Here is a 10,285-nt window from a genome sequence, read left to right as displayed (position 1 = left end):
CTGCTATTCAGGCGTTTGGCTTAATTCACAGTAAAGTTGACCATTCTGTATTTTATAGGATCACATCTCCTGGTAAGTGCATCTATTTGTTAGTCTATGTTGATGACATCATCCTCACCGGGAGTGATCAAGCTGGAATTCGTCAGTTAAAACAGTATTTATTCAGTCAATATCAAACAAAGGACCTCGGGAAGCTGCGTTACTTCTTGGGAATTGAGGTAGCACAATCTACACAGGGCATTTCTATCTGTCAAAGGAAGTATGCCTTAGATATCCTATAAGAGACTGGTATATTGGGGGTGTAAACCAATTGATACACCCATGGATCCCAATGTCAAGTTATTTCCCGGACAGGGGGAGTTGTTATCTGATCCTGGTCGTTATCGGAGGCTAATTGGGAAGCTCAATTATCTTACGGTGATGAGGCCAGACATTTCTTTCGCTGTTAGTACGGCTAGTCAGTTCCTTGATTCCTCTTGTGATTCTCATTGGGATGCTGCTGTGAGGATCCTCCGATACATCAAAGGAGCACCAGGAAAATGTTTGTTGTATTCAGATCAGGAAAATACAGAAATTTGTGGTTATTCAGAGGCTGATTGGGAAGGATCATCCTCAGACAGGCGCTCTACTTCTGACTATTGTGTCTTCTTTGGAGGAAACTTAATTTCTTGGAAGAGCAAGAAACAACTTGTTGTTGCTCGATCTAGTGCAGAAGCTGAATATCGTGCAATGGCAATTACTACATGTGAGTTAATATGGTTAAAGCAGTTGATTCAGGAGCTTCGTCTTTGTGAACAGAAACAACTCATGACACTCATTTGTGATAATCAAGTTGCGCTACATATATCCTCTAATCCTGTATTTCATGAGAGAACCAAACATATAGAGATTGATTGTCACTTCATTCGAGAAAGGATTCAGTCAAGAGAAATCAAGACAGCTTTTGTCAACTCTAATGATCAACTAGCGGATGTCTTCACTAAAGCTCTCAGAGGTCCTCGGGTTGAATTCATTTGTAGCAAACTTGGTGCTCACAATATATACGCACCAGCTTGAGGGGGAGTGTTTGATTAGATATGATTAGATACGATTTGATTACTTCCTATTGTAAATATTATTCCTTTGGATTAGTTCTAGGCTTCTCACTTAAGCCCATTAGGGTCTCTATATATTGTAACTCTTTCTATCAGATTAATACACAACATATTATTTTATATTCAAGTGATTCTATAGTTCAAGAGTACAGCTGTATTATATAGAACAAATAAATAGACAGCTATTATCTCAACCACCTCAAAAGTCAGCTGAAGCATTAGTAGAGTAAACTACACAATCACCCCATAATTGTAGCATTGAAAACCAACTTACACGAATCTGGCATACTTAATTCTCCGAGCGACATATATATGGAATCATCCTCAGCAAGTGTCCCCTGAAAAAAGAATGAAATTATGAGAAAATCGAGAATTATGGTTAATAATAATTACCTTATCTGGACAAAAGAAAATGCAGCTGAATAAGTTGGCATGTCCATTTCATTGTTGATTAGAAAGACATGCAGCAACTATCAAGTCTGCAAAGGTTATATTAAAAGAATAACAAAATCCAAACCATTTTGAAGCTAGCATTGGTACCGTTCCATTATGAAGGCCCATTTCATTGTGCACAGAATTTATATCGGCGGGTACGGAAGAACAGTTTGGGAAATCTGTCCCAAGCAACTCTGAAATCATTAGCCCATATCCATCCTGAACATCATGTATATCAGCAGCATTTTGAGCATGGTTGGAAAAACCTTCAAGGCCTGGAAACATAGTCTCTGTCCTGTGTATTTGAATGACAATGCATTAGTAAGAGAGCTGCAAAGTAAATGAAGGATCTTTAAAACCTATATACTCCAGCTGATGTTTTTGCTACATAACTGGAAGAAAGGATGATATCTAGATCAATTAGGTCTTAACAAACACTAAAATTAGACCGAGGATAGAAACATTTAACAAAGCTGACATAAGCATGAAAAAAAATAGAAAAAAACGTACTTTCTCTCAATATTGTCGATTGACTTTTCTTCTTGAGTGGAATCGTTTTCTAGATCAATTACTTCAATCTCTTTGCCACTTGTTGCACAAGTACTGAATTTGCTTGATACACTAGCGCGACTCATGGTCAGATCTATATCAACTGGTATAGCTTTCTTTGTTTCAGAAACAGGGAGGGGAAAACTAAGAACTTGATGATCAACATGATTTTCATGGACTTCAGATGCTTCAATGAGATTCAGATCACAAGTTCTAAACGAACTCGGCAATGATGGCTTCTCCTCTGAACATTGAAGAAACGGTCTATCTCCACCTTCTGTGAACTGAGAACTACTCATTAGGCTGCCCTGATCAGAAGTCATAGCAACTTTGTCAATACATGAAATTTCATCTTCCCCTGGGCTCTCTTTCACTTCGATTGGATTGTTATGCAGAAAGTACCCATCAGCCTTTGGGACAAGGGAGGGCCGCCACTCTCTGAGTCTTTTGGTTTCCTCCCTCAGATCATTAGCTTCTGCCACACGTTTTTCACCCCTTTCTTCAGCTATAGAACTGCAGCTTCCATACTGTGGTAATGCAGCACTAGAATCTTGGTTGTTATCATGCATATAACCTGTATCTTGACCAGATTGAGATACAATAGATTGAACTTCCTCAACATTACATGCAGTATCTAATTCTTTCATATTCTCAACAGCATGGACAGGTTCTACCTTGGCAATGTCTGAGTCAAGATGTTCTAAATCATAATTTTTGTCAGATAGCAAATCAACTGAGGTTGAGGGGCATTTAACAGACTCATTTTCAGCTAAGACTTCAGGTCCTTGAAGATCCCCAATATCATGAGTATTTTTGTCTCCATTGTTCTGATGTGGAGGAGCCTTCAAATTCTTGCGTGCCAGCAAAGAGCGTGTCTTGGTAGGCACCTTAACAGATTTGCACAGCGAAACTAAATCAGCGAAAACCCTGCTAGAGCTATTATTCTCCTGATCACTGGACTGGATAGACAAATTCTTCGAGATAATTGATTTCTCATTATCATCATCGCCAGCGTTGTCCTTCCCCTCCTTAACTCCCACACTAATATTCTCCGAATCATTGGAGCTCTTGCCAAATTCCATATCTACATTATATGTATCTTTTCCAGCACCAGACGATTTCTGTTTTAAGTCCAACAATTCACCAGACACCCAATCCTTATCTGTCTCCGCATCTAAATCATCACCATCCTCACTTCTTTGCACAAATTCATTCGAATTTGATTTCTGCAAAACATTATCAACACTGACTTGCTGTTGCGGGTGCTGCTCCTCATCTTGTTGTCCAATACCACCACCACCACTAACACCGTCATCGTCATCATCATCATCCTTGATGTCAGGTCCACCTCTAAATCTATCAGACCATGACCCATTCCTTCTATATTCTCTGCCCCAATCCATTCCATAGCTCCTGAAACTTCCCCTCCTCCTACCCTTTTGCCCAAACTCTTCAAAACCCAATTTCCTCCTCCCAGAGGGTCCATCCACAGCTGCAACCGCATTTCCCAGCCGGGAAAGCGCCGATGTACGGCCTCCTTCAGCCGGAATTTCCCCAACACCGCCACCATACTTCTTAAAACCACCACCAACACCACCATTTTGATTGTGCCACTTCAAAGAGAGCACATTAGACGGCAGCAGCCCCTGAGAAACCAAATACTCGGCAGCAAGACGACCAGCTTCGACAAAAACATCGCCACCACCGCCGCGGCCGCCACCACCACCACCTCCTCCTCCTCCTCCTCCTCTGCGGTTGGCATGACCTCTACCAAAACTAACATCACGATGTTGTCGGTATTCAGAGGCATAAAACCCTCTAGGACTCCGTTGTCGAGGGTGCATAATGATTGGCTGTGGCTGAACCAAATACAATGATTGATGAACTGAATTGAATCACTACCACTCCTTGCTCAATTTCTTAATTTCAAAACCATAGTAGAGAGAAAGCACAATTCAACTAAAACAACAATTGTTAAAGAATTGAAATTACAAAAACAACAGATCTAAATATTCTAATTAGGTAGAAATTAGAATAGAAGCCTTCAAGTTACTGAAACTCATTATGTTGTGAGAGAGGGTTTTGAATTGATGCAGTGGTTGGTGGTGACGAACTCACCAGTTCATGTTCATGCCATAAACACAAAGATCTTTAGAGCATTATTTGGATTTCGATTTGAAGCATCAATCACTATAATCAATCAATTTGAGCTGAAATGGAACAAAAATAACATTAACAACACTTTCTTCCTCTTCCTCCACTACCGAGATGCTTCCTTCCTTCCCTTATTCTTTGTTCTTTGGGTTAGGGTACTGTGCCAAATCAATTTTCTTTACTTTTAGATTATTTTCTATTATTTTTAAAAACAAAAAAAATTAAATTAAGGTGTGATAGGTTCTTTATCAAATTTTATATCATTTTAAGTGTGATAGAAACTAATTCTCATAAAACCACTAGGCTGGTATGGGGTGTGTTCGGTATGTGTAGTGTTCATTCCCATTATAATTAAAAAAAGAAGAAATTATTTCTCACACTTTTAATGTTTTTTTGCAAGATTTAGTGTCACTATTTTTGTTATGAATTTTCTAAAGAAATAAATAAATACACGAAGAATTGGTTGAATTTGGTTATTTTTTTAGTTTATTTAAGAAAAGAGTATGTTTAGTTTCAAGACAATCCAAATGAACTAAAAATAAAGTGAAAATAGTATAAAATTTAATAACCATTATACTTGTGATATAAATATAGAATTCAAAAATGACATTTTTCAAAAAAAAAACAAAATTTATCTTACCAAAACATTATTCATTTTCTTTGAAAAAAAAAAAGATTCTCAAGGTCAAAAGCTTTCTCTCTCCCTCTTTTTTCCCGCAACCGCCTAGTCATATTTGGACCAATTTGCTGGCTCTGTTTTAGTTGAAAGAAAATAAATACCTAAGTTCAGTTTGGTTAAAATTAATAGGTTGGAATGTATTTTAATTTTTATAAGAGTCACTTGATTTTTTTAATTTAATTTTTCTTTATTTGTAAAATTATTTTTAGTTTTATCTTTATAATCAAATATTTTATATTATAAAAAAATTAGTATGAAATTACCATAAAATATAAGAAATAAATTAAAAGTAGCATTCACTTATGAGTAAAAAATTAATATTTTATGGTCTTTATATATAACACTGATTATTAATTTGCTATCTATACTTTTATTTGTTATAACTAATAAATAGTTTTATGACAGTAAAAATAACAAAGATCAAATTAAAATAATCATATATATTGAGATTAAATTTTATATATATATGTAAACTAATTTGAAATAAATGTCAGATAAAAATATTTTGTTCTTAAAAATATGAATGATTTAGTTCATTGGTAAGCTAATTTGATTTTATTAGATGTGAATGTGTTTAATGAGATACTTCTTTTTTTCTTTTTTTTTTGTAGACGTTGAGATATTGGAATGTGAAACATGTAAATTAGACTCTATCAAAGCTTTGTGACTAATAATTTAAAAATATATTTGTAAAACAGGCTTTACTAAATAATTTTTTAAAATCAAAAAATTATTTTTGAGAACAGAATTCAGCCCTTATCAAATATATTTTTTTAGAATAGAATTTAAACGTTCAATTATTAAGACTTTTTATTTATGCACGCACGCACACATACATACATGATTAATTATGCGGTTAAAGAAAAGGTGACGTGGAAATAAGGAACTGGATGCTGAGATGTCATGTTATGAATTATTAATTATTAATTATATTATTTGATATGTGTTATTATTTTCATCTTATTATTTTTGTAATTGGTTATTTGTTGTTATTTTAGGTGGTAATTTGAATTAGTCTAATAAAATTAATTTTATTTTTTTGGTACGTATCAAGTCACCTCAAAGTTAATACTGTTAGCGAATAAGGGAGGGGTTTTTGCTATTTTATGTGGTGATTTCCCATCGACCATTCTTCCAACACCAACACGCTTTTGCCACGTGTACTTGTTTGATGCAAAACCCTTCTACAATAAATGATTCAAATAAAATCAATGAATAATAATGTAAGAGCATGAATGTTTCTGTATGGGTTCACGCTTCTTTTTCTCTATTATGATAATATTAATATATTATAAAATAATATTTCTTATGTTATATAAAGGTTTTAATGTTTCTAGAGTGAATATAGATAAATTATTTACATTCACTCTCAAAACGACGTTGTTTTGCGTTGAAAATTAAAAAATTATAATGAGAAAGACTATTATAACCCTGAAATAAATTATAATTACAAAATACTTTGATTTCCGTCCCAAGACGATATCGTTTTGGACTCAATGTATATAACTTATCTACATTAACTGTAGAAAAGATGAACCCTATATAAAATAATTTTATTTTTTACATATACATAAAAATATGTGTAGAAGATTAAATTTTCCTATTATGATAATATTAATATATTCTAGAAATTAATATTTAATATTATAGAAGATTAATTATTTTATTGTTTATTTTTTGCATGGGCTCAACGCCCCAATAGCAGTTTTTTTTATTAAATAATAACTAAAAACTGAAAAATAAAATAAATAAAGAGAAAAGGGAAACCGAAATAATTAATTTAATTAGTTGGAATTTTTTTTAAAAAATATTCTAATATGTTCATTGTTTCGTGATTAGTTCAATTAAGGATAGATTCAAAGATTAAAACTTTAAGTTCTTCTCAAAAATTGTACTGGAAAGGATTGAATACATATTCTCACCATCAACTACTCAATTCCCTAACATCAAGTGAACTATAATCATTTAATTTGGAATGATATTTTTTGCTGTCACCTAAATTCCATATGTTGTGATTGTTGTATTTGCTTAAAACAAGGTCAGGGTAACCAGCTACATCCGGTTGCAGTAATCCTTTTGGAAATTTTCAAGAGCTTATTGCTTACAATTTCTGTCAGTTCTAATGGAATTATATTACAAACCGTTATCTTTTCTTCTGTCCTTAATTAATTAGTTATTAAACATAAAAAAAATTTATACTCAAGAATAAACATAATAACAAGTCAGTAGTGAGTAAACATGTAAGCTTGGGAAGAAAGAAGGGCAACACGTGGAGGTGACAGGCGAAAAATGTTAGAAAGGAGACAGTGCATGTTGCCATAGACGAAGCGCAACCATTAGATATATGTGGAAGGAGAGGACAGTAAGGATATAATGATGGAAATAAGTGAGTGAATCATAACCGCACAAGAGGATTTGAAGGTCAAGAAGAAATTGGTTGGCTTTTGCAGACAGAAATTCTAAGTTCTTTCATTCAGCTACTGTGACTCGAACCACGAGGAATAAGGTAAGAGTTCTTAAAAATGAGGAATGAGTTTGGGTGGATAAACCAAAGGAGGTCAAATCTATGGCAATTGGATTCTTCGAAAGCCTTTATGTGGAGGAAAGCCAAAATCTCCCAAGTCTTTGCATTGATAATTTCTTTCCAGTGATTGACAACTATAAGTGGAGAAGTATTGGAGGAACCCCTGATACGGAGGAAATAAAGAGTACCATATTTAAGATGAATCCATTCAAAGCCCCTGGGACTGATGGTTTACATGCTGTATTTTTTTACTCTCACTGAGATAAGGTGAGGAAATCTGTGTCCAATATTATAAAAGAAATTTTTCAAGAACCCGAGAAAGTGGCAGACATTAACCAAATTCTAATTTGCTTGATTCCGAAGGTGGAATACCCTGAGATGATCGGCCAATTTAGACCTATTAGTCTTTGTAATGTAATCTATAAAGGAATTACTAAGCTAATAGCTTCCAGGCTGAGAAATCACATGAGCTCTCTAATCATGCCAAACCAATGCAACTTTGTTAAAGGTAGGCATGCTTCAGATAACATTATTATCAGCCAAGAGATTTTTCATTCTATGAGGTATAAGAAAGGCAGAAAAGGGTGGATGACTCTTAAGGTTGACTTGGAGAAAGCCTACGACAGGGTGAGTTGGTCTTTTCTTGAGGAAACTTTGCATTTAACAGGTCTGCCCAACTCGCTTGTGAAGCTTATCATGGCTTGTGTCACAACCCCTTCAATGAACATTTTGTGGAATGATGCTCTAACTGAAGAGTTCACACCTTCGAGAGGTATTAGACAAGGAGATCTATTATCTCCTTATCTATTTATGTTATGCACAGAAAGGTTAGGCCATCTGACTAATTGTGCTGTTGAGAAAAAGGAGTGAAAACCTGTGAAGTTGGGGAAGAATGGCCCTCCAATCTCCCACCTATTTTTTGCAGATGATCTTCTTATTTTTCCAGAAGCTAATAGGGACCAAGCGAATCTGATTTCTAGCACTTTGAATCATATTTGCCAAGCTTCTGGTCAGAAAATTAGCAACAACAAAACTAGGTGTTGTTTCTCAAAAAATATGAATCATACAAGACGAAGTGAACTGAGTCAATCCATGAATTTTGACATCACTGCTGATCTAGGTAAATATTTTGGTATCCCCATCTTACATAAGAGAGTTAATAAGAATACTTTCAGCTATATTCTTGATAGAACGAATAGTAGACTGAATGCTTGGAAGGAGAAATCTTTATCCATGGCTGGTAGGGTAGTGCTCACCAAAGCAGTTCTTGTTGCTCTCCCAACTTATTCCATGCAGACTTCTTCGATTCCTGTAAGCACTTGTGATGAAATGGAGCAGAAGATGAGAGGATTTGTGTGGGGTTCTAACAGGGGGAAGAGGAAGGTCCATGCCTTTCCTTGGTATGTGGTTTGCAGAGCTAAAAAAGATGGAGGGCTGGGTATTAGAGACCTTAGGATGTCCAACAGAGCTTGCCTTATGAAGATTAGGCATGGAATCCTGACTCATAGAAACGACCTATGGGTGCAGGTGTTGAAAAATAAATACAAAGTAGGGGATGGTTTATTCCCTGACCTTCCAAGGAAACCTAAGTACTCGAATCTATGGCTGGGATTATCTCGGGTGTGGCCGAAGGTTTATGGAGGTTCAAGAATTATGGTGGGCAATGGCATGGGGAGCTCATTCTGGAATGATAAATGGCTGTCAATTGTCCCACTTAAAAATCATATTACCCAGGAAATTCCTCCAGAAGTTCAAGAGGCTAATGTTGTTGATATGGTCAACCCAAATGGAGAGTGGAAGTGGCAGGATTTTAGTAATTTGCTAAGCCAAGAAGCTTTGAACCTGATTGCAAGATCTAATCCTCCTGATCATGATGAAGGGGAAGACAGGGTGATATGGGATTATTCCCAAGATGGAAGCTTCTCTATCAAATTAGCTTATAATTTCATTTGTGATGATGAGCCCATTCATCAACAATGCCACTGGAATTTGGTGTGGGATTGGGAGGGTCCTCCTAAAGTGAAAACATTTCTCTAGCTCCTACTTGGGGAGAAGTTCTTCACCAACCAGAGGAGAGTCCAGAGGCACATGACTGATTCAAGTGTTTGTTCTAGATGTCAAGGAGCTATAGAGTGTTGTCTACATGCTATGAGAGACTGTAGCTGGTCAAGGAAGGTATGGAAAAATCTTGTTAGTACAGAGAAATGGTCTGAATTTAATTCCATTCCCTCCATTCTTGGCTGAATATTAACCTGAGCACAAAACAATGCATGTTGGGAGGGAGTAATGGTAATACTTTTTTTGGTCTGGTATGCTGGTTTATCTGGAAAGAAAGAAACAGATTTATTTTTGAAAATGAAAGTCCTATTGAGGGAAGCACATCTAGAATGGCTTGTATATACCTGTCAAATTATGTTGATGCTAAAGCTTTGTATAGAAATGCTGGTTTGCAAAACAGATGTCGCAGTGAAGCTCTAGTGAAATGGGAACCTCCTCCTTCGGGATGGATAAAAGTTAACACTGACGGCTCATCAAAGAGAGGAAATCTGCAAAGTGGATGTGGTGGAGTTTTGAGAGATGAGGCTAGTGAATGTAGGATGGGCTTTGCAAAGAACCTTAGAGCATATAGTTCAGTAAAAGCTGAAATCTGGGGAGTTCTTCTGGGCTTACTGATGTGCCTCTCGCAAGTGTTATTTTTCAGTATTAAAATTGATTAGAATTGGGTCATAAGAGAGCAATTTAAATACATATTTGCTATTTATATTGACTCTTTCTATGTCAATAATATTCACCTTTTGGTTGTTTTTTTACAGGAAAAAGAGGAGTGAAAATTACAAATTATAAAAAGCC

At 35.6% G+C, this 10,285-nt stretch overlaps 1 protein-coding gene across 1 annotated transcript; it reads right to left on the bottom strand.

Moving 5' to 3' along the window:
• Positions 1–1,333: 1,333 nt before the first annotated feature.
• LOC133294628 (uncharacterized protein At4g26450) lies at positions 1,334–3,805 on the bottom strand (the record flags this gene model as incomplete). The annotated part of the gene is made up of 3 exons (XM_061493332.1): positions 1,334–1,432; positions 1,635–1,824; positions 2,040–3,805. Coding segments are annotated over 3 exons (2,055 nt in total), but the record flags the coding sequence as incomplete, so codon positions are not given.
• Between the last annotated feature and the right edge of the window lie 6,480 nt (positions 3,806–10,285).

This window comes from Gastrolobium bilobum, unplaced genomic scaffold (genome assembly GCF_033153095.1).
Source record: "Gastrolobium bilobum isolate Gb01-03AN ecotype WA unplaced genomic scaffold, APGP_CSIRO_Gbil_v1 utg20188, whole genome shotgun sequence".
Taxonomy (NCBI): Eukaryota; Viridiplantae; Streptophyta; class Magnoliopsida; order Fabales; family Fabaceae; genus Gastrolobium; species Gastrolobium bilobum.
The sequence above is the reverse complement of the archived record's forward strand: the minus strand, read 5'-3'. Positions and strand labels throughout refer to the sequence as shown.